A 16,594-nucleotide genomic window follows, 5' to 3' on the forward strand; every position below is an offset into this window, starting at 1 on the left:
GAAACAAGGGCATTACGACATTGGCTACTTGCGGCAGCGACGTGACTTAAGGCCGCCCCTCGTAGGGCGTCGTTGAGCTCGAAAGCTAAGGCGGGAGTTTGGGCGGGAGTGCTCCTGCTGGTCCTCCCGGCGGAATGACCCAGTCGGTGGTCGTACAGGGTGAGCTACCCCCGTCCGCGGGGACCGGGTCGCTGCGGAGCCAGTCACCTGGTTGCCTTCCTAATGCACCTCTCTCTCTTCCTCGCTACTGGCTGCAGTCGGACAGTGCGGGAACCAGATCGGCTGCTGCTTCTGGGACCTGGCGCTGAGGGAGCACGCAGCGGTCAACCAGGTACCCGCCCCTCCTGCCTGTCACCCGGGCCTGCCAGAGTTCACATGAGGTTTGGGGAGGGGTGCTTTGGATCCTGCTACGGGGCCCTGGCTGACCTGGGACTTGCTGTGTAGATCATGTTCTGGAATTTGCAGCGATCCATCTGTCTCTGCATCCCCAGGACTACCACTATCATGCCCAGATTACTTGGGCTTTTTAATCAGTACCATAAATTGCATAGGATCTTCTCATACCGGTCGTGGCTAGTTTCTTTTTAAACGTGTTGCTGTAAGTCACAGGCAGAAGGCACTTGTCAGGAGTTTGGTCTTAAGTTTCCCTGATCTTTAGCAGTCTCCTCCTCCTCCTCCTCCTCCTCCTCCTCCTCCTCCTCCTCCTCCTCCTCCTCCTGTTGTTGTTGTTGTTGTTGTTGTTTTGAAAGACAGTAGATGCTATAGATGAAAGCACTATAAAGTAGGTAAATACATCAAACGACCAAGAATCCCAAGAAATTCCCACTTGGAGTACCAGCTGTATAATCCTACAGGGTGTGCTTTTTTCATCACTGTTAAACTTAGTCAGGGGTTCTCTTGGCATTTTACCTTTAGATGTAATTGGAAGAGTCGACCTAGGTTTCTTTTTCTTAGAGCCCCTTCAGCGTTGTAGAGTTGCTACAGCTAAAAGGGTTTTAGAGAAAATAAACGTAAATGCTATAGTTTGTTTTGTTTCTAGAAAGGAATTTATGACGACGCTATAAGCAGCTTCTTCAGGAATGTGGATACCAGGTAAGTGGGTGAGTCTGTCTCCGCTTGGTAGGACGCCTCCTTTCCCTGTCAGCAGAATCTTAGAGGATAAGGAAACAGTTGCCAGCTAGGACGGTGTCTGCTGTTCTGATCAAAGCGTATTCTCATAGCCCATTTTCATACCATTCTGCAGAACAGCGCGCTTCCTTGATAGACTTCCGTAAGAAGCCAAAAAGAACCTTTAAAGGGACTCCCAGTAACTTTGAAAACCTGACGTTTTCACTGAGGGTGCCTGCCCACTATGGTATGAGTCTAGCGGGGGCCAGGTTTTGAAAGATTATTTTGCATATTACTTGCCCTCAGAGTATGCAGAAATGAAAGAGGTGGAAACTGCTCACAATGTGTGTTACTTTTCGTTTAGTGTAAGATACAGATGTTAGAATCCTTTTGACATTTGAGATATGCCTGGGTCTTTTAATGTTAAATCATTAAGTTTATCCGTTTTCAAAGTTCTCTATAAACCAGCTGTAGTGGACTTATCCTGACAATTACAATTAAATATCAGGCCTTTCCAACTTTGTAGAAATTTAGTTTGAATTTGTTCACTAGATGTTGGAGCCATTATCTTCTCGGGAAACCTGACTTTGGTCTTGTTGATGAATCCCAGAGCCTCCAGTACAGTCAGATTAGTCAAATTCAAAGAACTGGGAGGTTAAAACCTGGAGCGTCATTGTTGGGGATGGACAGTATAAACTCAGGCCTTTTGAGTCATAAGCATACTTTTTTATTGTTTGGATCAACTCTGCCAAAGCTACATGCTATTCAGAAGGTGGGTAGAGACATGGTGGTGTGAGATTGATTAAAGTGAATTTCCACAGCGGCGGGCGCAGTTGTTCTCGTGGGGAGGGTGCTGTCCTTTAGATCGCTTTACTTACTTGAGACCTGGAACATGGTCTCCCTTACGTGCATGCACTCAGACCTGCCTTTGCAATATCCCTTCACACATGCTTCCCTGCCTGGCTCCACCCCAGCCTCCCTTTCTTGATAGCCACCTCTTTGATTATTACAGGGTTGAGTGAATAGGAGACCATGATGGGGGCTAAGAGACAGTCTGAGGGAGGGGCAAAGGTCACCTGTGACATGACAACAGGAAGCCCTGGGGTAGGAGGGCACAAGAGGACATGGTAAGAATTCTGAGAGAAACAACAAAACATTGTTTGAGAAATGATAGAATGAAACCAAATTCTTTGTAAGTTAATGAAAGAAAATGTATTACATATTGACAGTTGGTCTTGAGACTGGGTTTTCTTTCTTAAGAAGGGCCAATCTTCATCCACCTTGTAGGTCTATACTGTTAAATGAGAACATTGGGTTTTCTTCTGTCTCAGAAGAGGCTAAGACTCTCTTCCGCCTATGCTGCCAGTACCAGCCTCGGCTCCATGAGTTTAGCACTACATCTTTGTGTACACCTGCTTCTCAAATTCATCCTTTTGAATAACATATGATAAAGATCTACCAAAAGTAGACATTGGCAAACTGTTTCCATGACAACCCAGACCCTCAGGCCTTGTTGCAGCTGCTCATCTGCCTTCATGGATAGTGAGCACAAATGAGTGGAAGCGGCTGTGTTTAAATACAGTTCTATTTAGCAAAACTGGAGCCAATTGGAATTGTCCTGAGATTGCAGTTCACTCGTTACTGGTCTGTACTGTGTTTAGCCAGCTTCTCTTCATCTAGTCTCTGTCCTGCAAGCGATATTGGCCAGAACACTGTATATATGCACAGATTTCAGTACTTTCGCTAAAGTTCTAGAAGCAGCCTGGGTGGTATGTAACGCTTATATCAGCTGATCTGTTTGGCTTCAGCAGAAAACCTAATTAGCATTAACGTAAACAGGAAAGATGAGCATTTAGCTCACAAAACTGGAACCAGATGTTCTAGGTTCAGAGAAATGCCTCAGAGACAGATACTGAGACTGGCAAGATGGCTCTCCAGGTCAAGGTGCTTGCTGCTGAGTAAAGCCATGAGTTAGGACCCCTGGATCAAGATAAGGAGAGCTGCTTTATGTGTAATGACAGTAACACTAGCCGCCCTGACAAATCTTACAGCCCTTTCTCAATTTCCTTATCTTTCAGAGCTGTTGGGGATGGTGGCAGTATTTCCAAAGGAAGAATATCTTCTCTAAAAGCACGGGTAAGATACATACTCTGGAGTTTTTACTTTGTAACATGGCAGTGGAATTTGAGTTCATTGCTTCTCTGCAGTGTTTTTCTCTTCTGGTTGTTAGCTGGTCTCTGACTATTAGAAAAAGAAGGGCAGTTAACAGTGGGTAAGGAACTGAGGTGCTAAGGTTCAGACTCCAGAAAGACTAGAGCAGTGGGGTGTATCCTGAAAACTGTTTCTCTCTGTGTGATCTCTGATGGAAAACAAACTGAAGGAGAAAGTGTCTGCATATCAGAGCAGTTGATGAACATGGTGAATCGTGGAGGGAGCCCCTGGGAAGCCTGGACTCAGCTGAAGTCATAGAACGCAAGCTCCTGAGGAGAGAATGGAAGGGTTGTCCGGGAATGTGATCTTTACCCTCTCCAAGTATGCCCCCGTTCCTCCCACCACTCACAGATGTGATGGTAAGAAAGAGCTCAGAGAAAGGCATGTCCACATCTCCTAGACTGCTAAGTAAATGTAGAATGGCAGGCTAATAGACACACTGAGTGTTGTAAATGCTATATTCTGGTTATTATCCTGTAGCTCTGGAAGGGAATCTAGACTTCTGCATTGTTACTAGAGCAGTTGTGCCTGCAGACTGGGATGCCTAAGCGAAGATTCAAAAACACTCTCAACATGTAGTTACTGCTCAAAGGAAGAAGAAACCAAGGGCTTGATGTTCCTGAGGGAAGATCAGAAGAGCTAAGTAGGTTACTAGGGCAGTGGTGATCCTGTCAGAGCTCACTTGGGTAGGCCCAGATTAGAGTGTGTGCTCTACAGCTTATCTCCTTGACAGAGAGCAAAGCAGTCGCAGGTGCTGGGGCTCACTTACTGCAAACTTCCATACATGGTATTAAATCTGGCTTGGAACAAGACCGGTGTAATTTTTTATAATCTTAGACAATTTTTTTGTTCAGTCAAGACTCTTGTTTGGACAGTGTCTACATTTAAAGCAAAAATTTCATGTTATTTAATATATCCTTGAAAAGCCCTAAAATTAACCAGTACACACCCCTAATAATGTTGTCTATGTACAAATATAAAAAGGAGTACAATTATAAATATCATTGCAGAGAGAGTTGTCAGGTTAGCAGCGTTTGCTGCTGTTGCAGATCAGACTACAGCACTCAGACTGGCAGATTAACAACTGCCCACAGCACCAGGGCAGTCCCACACCTCTGGCCTCCTCAGACACCTGCAGTCAGGTGTACACACACACACACGCTTTTAAAAACATCACAATGATAAACCTTTAAAAAACAATAACATGGGGCGGGAGAGATGGCTTCAAGTTTAAGATCACTGTCTGCTCTTCTAGAGGACTCAGGGTTTGAGTCCCAGAATCTACATAGCAGCTCTGTTGCCAGGGAAGCAGCACTGTTGGGAAACATGAACATGATATGATGGGAACAGACATGATACATGGAGGCAGAAACCTTCCAGTAATCCTGTCTCAGCCTCCTGAGTGCTGAGAAGTTGCAGGCCCAGGCATGTGTCTCCACATCCAGCATCTTTGAACAAATTTTAAAAATAGTTGCACTCATTATTTATCTTCATCTTAGGGTTTCTATGGCTGGGATAAAATATAACGACCAAAGTAAGGTGAGGAGGAAAGAGTTTATTTCACTTGCACATCTACATCATGGTGCAGCATGAAAGGAAGTCAGGGTAGGGATCCAGAAGCAGCAACTGAAGCAGCTTGCTGGCTTGGTCCTCATGGTTTGCTCAGCCTGCTTTCTTACACCATCCAGGACCACCTGCCCGGGTGGTAGCGCCACCTAAAGTGCACTGCGTTAAGTAGGCTAAGTCAGTAAATTGTTTAAAACAAGGAATTGCTATTTCAGACCATGAGTCTTAAATAACTAGGCCAATATACATCTTTATTAATCAAAATAGGTTCCACACTTGATCTTAGCCAAAAGGCCGAGAAGCGATCAAAATAGGTTCCATTTAACAAACTCTTAAAAAGTATTTTCTGCATCTTTCCGATTGTGGAAGCATTTTCCTTCCATAATGGTGGCCAGGTACATGAAGAAGTGGAAGATGGTTGGCAGATACGGTGGATAAGGCAAAATGTAATAGCCCAGTTCATTCAGCTTTTGAAGCAAGCGTTGGTTGTAACGTGGTTAGGCTCTATTCTTTCTGTCACTCATGGCAGCTTCGGGCTTTGCAGTTTCAGTGTATCCCATCAATTTGCTGAGCTGCAGTAGTTTCTCTGGGATTCAGAAAGATGTGGACCAGACCAGCAGCAGGCCAATACTGACTGTGACACCTTGCACATATGTGTGCGTACATGTGTGTGTAAACTTGGCTTTGGACAGTTTTGAAATTTTAAATTTTCAAATTTTAGAAAATTTAAAACTTCTCAGTGGAATCTAGAGTAGTGTGTTGCTGCACAGGGTGAGAGGGGACAGTATTTCCCAACAACAGTTTGTTCACTTGTTGAACAGCTCCTGAGGCACCCAGCATCTAAGCTTACTCACCAGTTTGTTTCAAATGCTGAGTGGCCACTACATGGTCCACAGTAAATTCTTTGGCAGCTTTTCTTTGGAAAAGAAAAAAGAAAACCAGGAAGAGGGAACACATGGTCTTATTGGAAAATCAGAGGAGGAAGCACATGGTCCTGTTGGCAAACCAGGAGAAGGGAGCACTGGTGCCAGGAGGAGGGAGCACATGGTCCTGTTGGCAAACCAGGAGAAGGGAGCACTGGTGCCAGGAGGAGGGAGCACATGGTGCCAGGAGGAGGGAGCACATGGTGCCAGGAGGAGGGAGCACATGGTGCCAGGAGGAGGGAGCACATGGTCCCAGGAGGAGGGAGCACATAGTCCCAGGAGGAGGGAGCACATAGTTCCAGGAGGAGGGAGCACATAGTCCCAGGAGGGGGGAGCACATGGTCCCAGGAGGAGGGAGCACATGGTCCCAGGAGGGGGGAGCACATGGTCCCAGGAGGAGGGAGCACATGGTCCCAGGAGGGGGGAGCACATGGTCCCAGGAGGAGGGAGCACATGGTCTTATTGGCAAACCATTCCTGCTTGCATTGGCTGTATCTCCTTTAATCTTATTTATCTTTTATATTCCTATTTTCTCAGTGTAGATTATCTCCCCTGTCAGTATAGTCAGAGCCTATGAATGCCTGTGCATTTCTTGAATGAAGGGGCCTTGCCACCTTACAGTCTGTCTAGTGCCTTGGCTTTAGCAGTTAGCTCACTTGAACTGGACGTTTCTTACCTATAGTTGTTCCGTTTTGACTTCTAGTGAATTAATACAATAATTCAAATGAATTAATACAGCCTACACCTATTGAAATTTTTTTCTGGTCAGAATTGCCTTCTAGATTTCTAAGACCCTGTTTGAATTCAGTTGAAAGAATTATTGCGTTCCTTTGTTCCCTACTGGCCCCTTTTGGAATAGAGTTAAAAGTTTAGAATCCACTTTTTAATTGGGTTTCATCATTTTGAGCTGGATGAAATTACCTTTTTAATCCTTATAGTAGATTACATAACGAAAAATTTTAATCTTAAATTGAGAAAAAGAATAATATAACTTATAGCTAATGAATTATTGAATTTATAGAGTAAATTACTATAGAAACTATGTTAAATTTAAATTTTCTTTTCAGGCTGTTTTGATTGACATGGAAGAAGGCGTAGTGAATGAAATTCTCCAAGGCCCACTGAGAGACGTGTTTGATAGCAAACAGCTCATCACTGATATCTCTGGCTCGGGAAATAATTGGTGAGGCAATACTGAATGTCATTTGAAACAGCTGAGTATTCATTTCCATATCCGAATAGGCCCTGCCTAGTGAGTACGGAAAGCCGGCCGCAGTCTGCCTTTTTGCCGCCTCCTCATGATTGATGGTGATGCTTCACGGCACTCAGAAGCTATGCGGCGTGGCTTTTGACTCTTGGTCCTTTCTTCCTGTTGCTTAGCACGAAGTGAATCATGAGAACGTGAAACCCTCAGTTGTTTTTTTCAAAATGAATTGCTTGTGTTACTTGATTCCTCAACTTTTCCTGTTCGTCTAAATCAACAGAATTCACTGAAAGATCTAAAGCAAGCAACCTGCTATCCTTGTTTCCGACCTGAGTGAGAGACTGTTTTGACTCTTAAATATGTAATCTCTTCCTGGGAAAAATGCACCCCAACAGTTAAAGAATTCTCATTGATTTCTTTCTCTTGCTTAAAAATTAAGGAGTTTCCCATTGTTTGTAAATCTCACATTATTCCTATCAAATATTGCTACCAGTTACTTGGAGTCATGGTAGAGTTCAGAATTATAGTTTCATTAAAGCATGAATTTGGATTCTATGTGTCAGGAAACTAGGTGTCTTAGTTAGGAGAGTCTCTTTGCCTACACCCACAGTGACACACCCACACCAGCAGGGCCACACCTTCTAATAGTGCCCCTCCCTGGGCTGAGCATATACAAACCATCACACTGGGGAACCAATAACTTAAGAAGTGAGCCTGGCTGACAACCTACCTAGCTTTCCTCTTGAGTTGTGTAGAACTCATGTAATATTTGCGTTGTACTAAAGCTGCATTACGGGAAAGTCATGTTTATTTTGTGGTCTGTCATAGTGACACTCCAAGACCCAGTCAACACAGGTCTCCACTGCCATCTTCAACCATTGCCATTTCATCTAATAATGGGATAGGATCAGTTTTTCATATTTTAGACCAGATAAATTAGTTGGAAAATTTTCATTTTGGTATCTGTTGAGTTGATCTTTTTCTGCTTTTTAATATGTAAATTCACTGCAGTTCAGAGTTTAAAGGGAAATAAAAAAAAATTATACCTAAATTCTTAATTTTTATAGTTTATCTGGTGAAAAATTGAAGATAAAGTTCTAAAAGCTATAGTTAATACTGCTTGCTAATAAGGATATTTGAGAATTGTTGGCATGTAATATATGATAAATAGGACATAGATTTCTTAGTACAATTTAAAAAGTTCTTTTTTTTTCAATCTTTCTTAGACTGAGGAAATAATAAAATCATAAAATAATAATCAAGGATTTTTTTTTAATCTGTATTCTTATTTTCAGGGCTGTGGGTCACAAAGTTTTTGGATGTCTTTACCGGGAACAGATTTTAGAGAAACTGCGGAAGTCGGCAGAGCAGTGCGATTGCTTACAGTGCTTCTTCATCATCCACTCCATGGGCGGAGGTAACAGCCCCTCCCACTCAGCTCCCTTCAAGGAGGAGCCCATTCTCAGACAGCAGCCTATTGTCAGACCTGCTGCCTGCTCAACATTCGCTAGCAGACGTGTGCAGTTTTCTCACAGTGAGACACGGTGTCAGCCACAGGGCTCGTGCTCAGGGACCAAAGACAACTGAACAGAAACGATTTTCCGATGTTTCGGGTATTGTGTTGGGCCATGTTCTTGGCTCACCTAGGATACATATGACCCCAGAGATGTAGGTTGGATGCCTGGTATGTATGTTTCAGTGTCCGAACACTTCAGCTTTTTATCTTAAAATGTTGTGAAATTGGAAGTAAGGAATAGCTATTGGGTACTCTGTTCATACTCATGCTACAAACACAAGGGCCTGGGTTTGAGCGTCAGAACCCACATCAAAAAGCTTGGGTGTGAGGTACGTGCTTCTAATTCCAGAACCTGGGAGCAAGAGACATGCAGGCCCCTGGGGCGCACTGGACGCCAGCTCTCAAGCAGAAAGGAGAATGGCACTTGACTAAGGCCTGGTGGTGACTTTGCCCTCCATGTCATACACATACACAGTGCTTGAGCACACAGTGGAGCGCGTGTGTCACACACACACACACACACACACACACACATATATAAAACTGAAATTGTCACTGTTGACCAATTTTTCTTAATTTTGAATTTTTTTCTTTCACTTTTTAGAGCTGAACTTTTCCGGCATGTTCTCGTGTGGCTTGCTTACAGGGGTACTAATCCTCTTCAATTCGCCACCTTCAAACCTTCCCACCACTCCCTCCAATAACAAAAATGAAGAGTAAACAAATTCATTCACTTCCTTAAAAACCACTCAGTACACTCAAGCCTGAGCTTGAAACAAGATCTAAATTGCTTTGTTTCCCAGATAAGTCTGTAATTTGAAATGGAATTATATTGCTCTCTTATTGATAAAACAGAAACACAATGATGTGCTAATTTCAAAATAGTCATATTAACAGGATCTGGAAGAAAAAATAACATACTTTTCTTTCTAAAACTGGTATTGAGGCTTTGTGTTCTGGGGCTTGCAACATGGCATTGTCATATACAGAGTTCACAATCAAGAGCTAGGTAATGGAGTTTCAGAAATTAAACAAACAAACAAACAAACCAATATCTTAGGCTTCTGGGTTTATGTTGGCTAAATGTGGCCGATGCCTCACACCTGGGAGTCTTGACTTTACCTTTTAATCACAAGAAACTCTGTGTGTGTGTGTGTGTGTGTGTGTGTGTGTGTACACGTACACACATATATTTATTTTTACATATAATTTTCATGTAACAACATAGCATGCACACACCCTACAAGACAAGATTCTGAAAACTACTTATTCAAACTATGTTTGACACATTTCTACATCTTACCATTTCAGCTTGCAAACTCTCTTCATCACCAGTTTCATAGAACTAATTTATAGGATCCAGTTTTCTCCTTTAAGTCCTTAAAATTTTCTGAATTTGTGACTTTGAACATCAAAAAGTTACTAATGAGATTTCCAGAGCTTCTGCTTTTAAATAAGTGGTGATAGCACATTGTGTTTGAAGCTTTGTGAGTTCCAGGGGACATATTTTATTGGCTGTTGGAAGTTGCTTGGTGACAGTTTTCTGTATTATTGAGATGGTTTGTATCTTGAGATCAAAGCTGTCAAATAGGTTTTTGTTTTGTTTTTTAAGTTGCTTTCAGGTATACTGGATGCCATGTGATTGAAGTTTTTATATTCAGTTCTTTTAATATCTAATGATTAAAATACAGCAACAACAACAACAAAAGGTTAGAGAAAGCCATCCCAGACTCGTGCTCAGAGCCTGAGATGGAATTCTGGACTTGAACCCTGACAGCCTAGCTTGTGCTGTCTCTGCGTTGAAAATTATGCCTATAGGTAAATATGCCTACATTCTAGATTATTCAGAATTATACTTCTAACCATTCGGGTTGTTTTCTTTTGAACTTTAATTCTCAGGAACAGGCTCTGGGCTTGGCACATTTCTGTTAAAGGTTCTTGAAGATGAATTCCCAGAAGTGTACCGGTTTGTGACAGCGGTTTATCCTTCCAGTGAAGACGATGTCATCACCTCGCCTTATAACAGTATGCTGGCCATGAAGGAACTGAATGAGCATGCAGACTGTGTGCTGCCCATTGACAACCAAGTAAGACTCGGTACTGGACATCATGGATGTATTTTATATATTTCATTCTGTGTTACATCCTTTTGTGCTTGTTCAGTATTTTAACCGTTTCCAACTAAGAGAAGAAATAAGTTTGATTTTTTTCTTGTTAGGAAAATATCTCCTAAGCCTCATTAACAGGATCTCACCCAGTATGTTTTTTTTTCCTCTCAAGTCTTTATTTGACATCATTAGCAAAATTGATCTTGTGGTAAATTCTGGAAAGTTGGGCTCAGCTGTGAAGCCTAAGAGTCTCATTACGTCGAACATGGGGGCTGTTAAAAAGCACCACAAGAAGCCCTTCGACGCCATGAACAACATTGTGGCGAACCTGCTCCTCAGCCTGACAAGGTAGCCCGCTCAGGACGCCTGCAAACTCACCGAGCTTTGTGGCGTCCACACTTCCTGTGCCTTAGTCCTTTGTTTGATTTCAGGACACTATTAAATGTAGCCCTTGAGTGTGTTGAAGCAAGCACTCTGTCACTTGGAGCATAGTGGGTGTTCTGTGGTCAACACTCTCATTGTAGACACACTGCCACTGCTGTTAACCTCTGTCCTCTCTGCCATCCAGTCCACAACATTGCCATGCTTGGGTCTTGATTTCTCAAGCTTTTAAGATCACAATTATGTTCTATGATTATGAATGTTTTAAACAGACCCTTAATAAATTTAATAAAATTTCCACAATATATAATTGACCTGATTAACTCAATATAAAGTCTGTTTAAATGAGATACTTTTAAATGTATAATGAGCAGGTATAATAGATGTTGCTTGCACTTTAGAAGTCTAGAAATAAGATTTGCTAAGCATTATGTTGTATTTTAATTGGCTTCTTTCATGACTGTGAAATTAAATTTCAGTGATTCAGAAACAAGAGCTCCGTTCTGCTCTTGTTGATCAGTGCAACAAAGGATCTGAGAACCTAACAGCCTGCAGAATTACTGTCTTAAATGAAAGTACGTCTCACTGTTCTCACGTTGGCCTTCTAGCTCTGCGAGGTTTGAGGGCTCCCTCAATATGGACCTGAATGAGATCAGCATGAACTTGGTTCCTTTCCCGAAGCTTCATTATCTCGTGTCAAGCCTGACACCTCTGTACACGCTGGCCGATGTTAACATTCCCCCCCGAAGGTGAGGGACAAGTGGATTCCATTGCCTGAGCGCTTGGCGTGCTCTTCAGGGGAAGTTTATATTAACTCAGGTTATATTGGTGAAAATCATAAAAAATATAGTTGGTGACAGGCATTTCTCATTAGTCAAGTATTTCTTTAGAAGTAAATTGTTTTAAAATGTCAGTATTAGACTGAAACTAAACCTGGTGACAAAATGTTTAAGCTTTTGAAGATTAATAGGACCGAGTAGATTTGAATGCGGACTCTGGACAGATGTCTTAAATTCCCTATCATACTGTTTATGGGGTAGATGACATGTTAGGCTTTTAAGTTCTTACCGCAGTCAAGCCCCATGGAAGACTTTTATATATAGTAGCTGTTGCATATAATTTCCAGATCATCATATAATTTCGAGTTGCTCTTAGCATCAGGCATGATATAACATACTCCTCTAATCCCAGGTCTCAAGAAGTAGAGCCAGGCATATCTCTGTGAGTTAGAGGTCTGCCTGGTCTACATGGTGAATTCCTGTCTCAAAAAAAAAAAAATGCTCTTAGGTTGGGTGTGGTAGTGCACACCTCTAATGTGAGTTCTTAGAGGCTAAAGGAAGGATGTTCATGAGTTCCAGGCCAGCCTGGAATACAGAGTGATGCTGTCTCAGAAAAGAACAAACACTTGTCTGGAGGTGTCTCTCAGTTGGAGGAGTGCTTGCTTGCATAGCGTTCATAAAACCCTGGGAACCCCCCAGAACCCACCCGATGGCTCACATTTTTATGGTTAAAAATGAATTACTGAATTTTATTTAAGTGAATAGCAAGTGGCCAGTTGTGCCAGGCAGTAGATAGGACTCCTTATCTGCCAAGGATCCTCTAATGATCTCAGCAAGAGAAGCCATGTGTAGAGTGGATCACAGCATTGGCTGTTCACTAGTATTGTTAGAACTCATCATGTTTAAGAAGAATGAGTGTTTTAATGTAGACATACCCAAGTAAATTGATAGTAAACTCTTTTATTGTTGTTGTTGTTGTTTTGTTGTGTTTTATTTTTTCATATTTTCAAGACAAGGTTTCTCTGAGAAGCCCTGGCTGTCCTAGAACTCCCTCTGTAGACCAGGCTGGCCTCAAGCTCAGAGATCCACCTGCCTCCCAAGTGCTGGGATTAAAGTATGTACCACCACTGCCCAGCAGTAGTAAACTATTTCGTAATGGAATTTCTATATTTAAAGTTAATCCTTATACCTAAATTCGGCATAATGAAAAGGAACACGCTTGACTTGGTCCTTCAACTTGAATATTTCAAAGTCATTGAAGTAATCTGCTTGGTATATTTAGACAGAAACAATACTTGTATCAACATTTTTAATTTTAATCATTACAATTTGTGCTGGCAGGTTTTCTTTAAAGTTTGCTAGTAAAAATCCACAAGGAATGTTTAAATGTTGCACCAACTGGTCTTGGTGTCCTTTTCTGTTGTTGAGGGTTTCCTGGGTTTCGTTTGGTCTTCTACCTCAGCTGTAGTGCAGGTAACCCAAGGCCATCGTGCCAATGTGCAATTTCAGGTCACGAGTCCATGTGGAAGAAAGGCATGTTTTGATGGACACTGGCTCTTTCCTTGTAGACTGGATCAGATGTTTTCAGACGCCTTTAGTAAGGATCACCAGCTCATCCAAGCAGACCCCAGACATAGCCTCTACCTTGCCTGTGCCCTCATCGTTAGAGGAAACGTACAGATTTCCGATCTTCGCAGAAATATTGAAAGGTTCGGTTTTTATTTTTAAGATAATTTATATGTAGAGTTTGGGACAATGTAATAGCTATGAAAGCCTTTGTTCAAATTTCCATAAAACGTGACTTAGGTAAGTGAGTCTTCACGTACAAAGCTTTGTTTTGCACGCACTGCATGAAGTGTAGGGCTTCATCGTACTGTCTCATGATGCTGCCTGTTCTAAACACAGAAGGCAGATTCCAGTGGCACGGCTGGCCCGCTGCTGATGCTGATGTGTGAACTGAGCTGCTGCAAGGTTGCCATTTTAGTAACTTAGTTCTTACCTTTGGGTTTTATATCTCAGATTAAAACCTGCTCTGCAGTTTGTCTCCTGGAATCAAGAAGGCTGGAAGACCAGCCTGTGTTCTGTACCGCCTGTGGGCCACTCGCATTCTCTGTTAGCTTTAGCAAATAACACGTGTGTGAAGCCTACCTTCATGGAGCTGAGAGAAAGGTTCACAAGGCTCTACAAGAAAAAGGTAATTACTCTTCTTTGTGACTGCATATCTTTTGGCTAAGAAGTATTACGCCATTGGAAATCAGGGCTAAAGCTCTCTGGCATATTTGTTATCTAGTTGCAATCCAAGAGAAGTTTGCCTGGGCTATTTCAAATCTAAAGAGAGAAATTCCATGTATTTGTAGGATTTAGGCAATACACTAATTTTGTCTTTAAAAAATCATTTATTCTTCAGCAGTTTCACACATGTATGGGGCATATTTTGAGTATTTCATCCCACACTGCCCTCCGCTCATCCTCCCATTCTCTTTGGACCTCCTTTTCCCAGAAAGTAACCCACACACACACACTTTCTTCTCTCTCTCTCTCTCTCTCTCTCTCTCTCTCTCTCTCTCACGCACACACACACACACGCATGCACGCACGCACGCACGCACATCATATGCAACTTATCAGTGGCTTCATCACTGAGCAAGAATGGCTTCCCCTTCCATAGCTCTGCATTAGAGATGGAACCTCATGAGCCCCTCCCCAGTCTGTGTTAACCACTGGCAGGCGTCATCTGTGCAGGGAACCACAGCTCCTCTGAGTTCATGAGCACCATAGGGTGTCATGTCCAGAGCACACACTCACATGATGCTCTACCATCCTCTGGCTCTTAGGTTCTTTCTGCATGTCTTCTGCAGTGTTCTCTGAGCCTGGGTGAGTCGGGTGTGGGGGAAGGGATTCTATAGTGTCCATTTGTAGCTAAGTGCTCAGTAGTTGCTTATTCCCCACGTTTTAACCAGTTATGAGTCTCTTGCACTGTCCACTGGAAGAAAGGAAAAAATGCTTTTGTGGACAACACTGCAAACAGAACTAGTCTATGGATATAATTATATTTATATCCATACATTTATATATGAACAGTTTTATAACATGTCCATTTAGCAAAACAATGGTAAATAGGATATACAAAGGTATATCCTATAACCTTCTGAGTCTTTTGGCCTGGGTTACAGCCAAGCCTGTATGGAAGGAGGGAGTCTCAAATGCAGCCAGATACTGGTTGATTACCCCCATGTCAGTCACGACACTCTTGTATGGTGAACACTTCTTTAGGCACAATATCTATTTGACTTAAGTTCTCGTTTCCATTTTAAAGCTGAATGGCCTATGGATGTTTTTAATTTATGCAATCTCCACTATTTCCCACGTACATAGAACCTGCTCTGATCATATTTCCCATCATCGTCCTTTTTCCCTCCATCTGAACTCCTTCTCTTCCTCAATCTTCCTTTCGTTGTGTGTGTGTGTGCTTGTGTGCGTGTGTGCCATACCCCACTATAATCAGCCAGTGTCTTAAATGAGGTAGGGTTGGTCACTTAAGGCCACTTACAGGTGAGTATACCACTGAGTCCTATGCACCCCGTCCCCAGCAACCATCACTTCCAAGGAGAGAAGGACAACTGACCTATAGTTTGAGTAATATTTGCTAAAAGCTTATGGGATGGGTGTATGACTTAGAGTTCCTGGGTTGGTAATTGCGATTTTTCAATTACAGGCTCACCTCCATCACTACCTGCAAGTTGATGGGATGGAGGAAAGCACTTTTACGGAAGCTGTGTCCTCTCTGTCAGCGCTCATACAGGAGTACAGTGACCTCGATGCCACAAAGAGCCTGCCTGTGCCAGATGTGCCCAGGTTGAGTGTGGCCTTGTGAGGGGAGAAGCTGAGAAAGCAGTTGTTCTGTCTGTCCCCTTTCTGTTGCAGCATTTTTTCTGATTCAGAAAGCCCATGTTTTTCACAGTATCAGGAAGTATTTTATCTAAAATGGTGGTTTCTATTTTATTACAGTTTTTTATAGCGGTACATGGTATCACTTTAGGCAGTTTGCCAAAATTGAGATGAGAGAGAACCCAACATGGTGTTACACAAGTGTAATCCCAGTGTGGCTGACATGCAGGAGGGCCTGCGTTCAGGGCCAGCCTGGGCTACTCGTGCAACAAAAGCCGACGCAGAGGGAAGGAGCAGTCGTCCCCTTGCTTTATTTGTGTCTTTTGCAGACATCTTCACAGTGATGAACGCCTCAGGGAAGATGTACATATCTCTTGTATATTTACACTTTATGCTGTCCTGCTCTATTTAAATGCTAGGGACGTAGGTCCTTGGAATGGAGGAACATAATATATATAATATCTGGACTTTTCAGGGTAGTTTTTGTTCTTTGAGTAATAATATGTTTATGGTCCAAAGAATCACAACTTGGCATCCAGTCCCTTTTTATAATAAACGGTTTAAAAGCAAATGTGTAAACGGCTGCTACGGCGGTTGAGCATGTCACCGTTGCACACTGACGTCTGCAGCTGAACTTGTAGGAAACGGTTATCATGTGCTGAGGTGACTGCAGCCACTGTGCCTCTCTTCTGAATCGTTAATGTTGGTTTCAGTACAGGTATGTTTCAAATCCATTGGTTGGTTTATCTTTCAAGGAAATAATTTTAAGGGAAAAATAATCGGGTGTGTGCTTCCTTACTTCTATCCTCTGTTTCTTTTCTTTGCTGAGTGACTGTTCTATGTTTGTTTTTTATCTTAGAAGTTTAAACTTTTATAGTATTTGGTATACAAACTGCAATATTACAGTTATT

General features: G+C 42.5%; 1 protein-coding gene across 3 annotated transcripts in view; it reads left to right on the plus strand.

Annotated features, from left to right (window-relative positions):
* Positions 1 to 16,594, plus strand: part of Tube1 (tubulin, epsilon 1) — a 17,110-nt gene continuing 516 nt past the window's right edge. The window contains exons 1-12 of one of the 3 annotated variants that reach the window (XR_380075.3): positions 1 to 159; positions 258 to 331; positions 1,040 to 1,092; positions 3,186 to 3,243; positions 6,875 to 6,990; positions 8,307 to 8,428; positions 10,427 to 10,614; positions 10,808 to 10,983; positions 11,625 to 11,765; positions 13,305 to 13,504; positions 13,815 to 13,989; positions 15,511 to 16,594. The exon at positions 15,511 to 16,594 is cut by the window's right edge and continues 447 nt beyond it. Coding sequence is in view for 2 of the 3 variants with exons in the window: in NM_028006.2 (NP_082282.1) it covers positions 135 to 159; positions 258 to 331; positions 1,040 to 1,092; positions 3,186 to 3,243; positions 6,875 to 6,990; positions 8,307 to 8,428; positions 10,427 to 10,614; positions 10,808 to 10,983; positions 11,625 to 11,765; positions 13,364 to 13,504; positions 13,815 to 13,989; positions 15,511 to 15,669 (1,428 nt within the window). In the remaining variant the exon portion in view is untranslated. Of the gene's footprint in view, positions 160 to 257; positions 332 to 1,023; positions 1,093 to 3,185; positions 3,244 to 6,874; positions 6,991 to 8,306; positions 8,429 to 10,426; positions 10,615 to 10,807; positions 10,984 to 11,624; positions 11,766 to 13,304; positions 13,505 to 13,814; positions 13,990 to 15,510 lie in introns of all 3 variants that reach the window. The other 2 variants (XM_006512861.4, NM_028006.2) reach the window with 2 other exon arrangements.

This window comes from Mus musculus, chromosome 10, assembly GCF_000001635.26.
Source record: "Mus musculus strain C57BL/6J chromosome 10, GRCm38.p6 C57BL/6J".
NCBI lineage: Eukaryota > Metazoa > Chordata > Mammalia > Rodentia > Muridae > Mus > Mus musculus.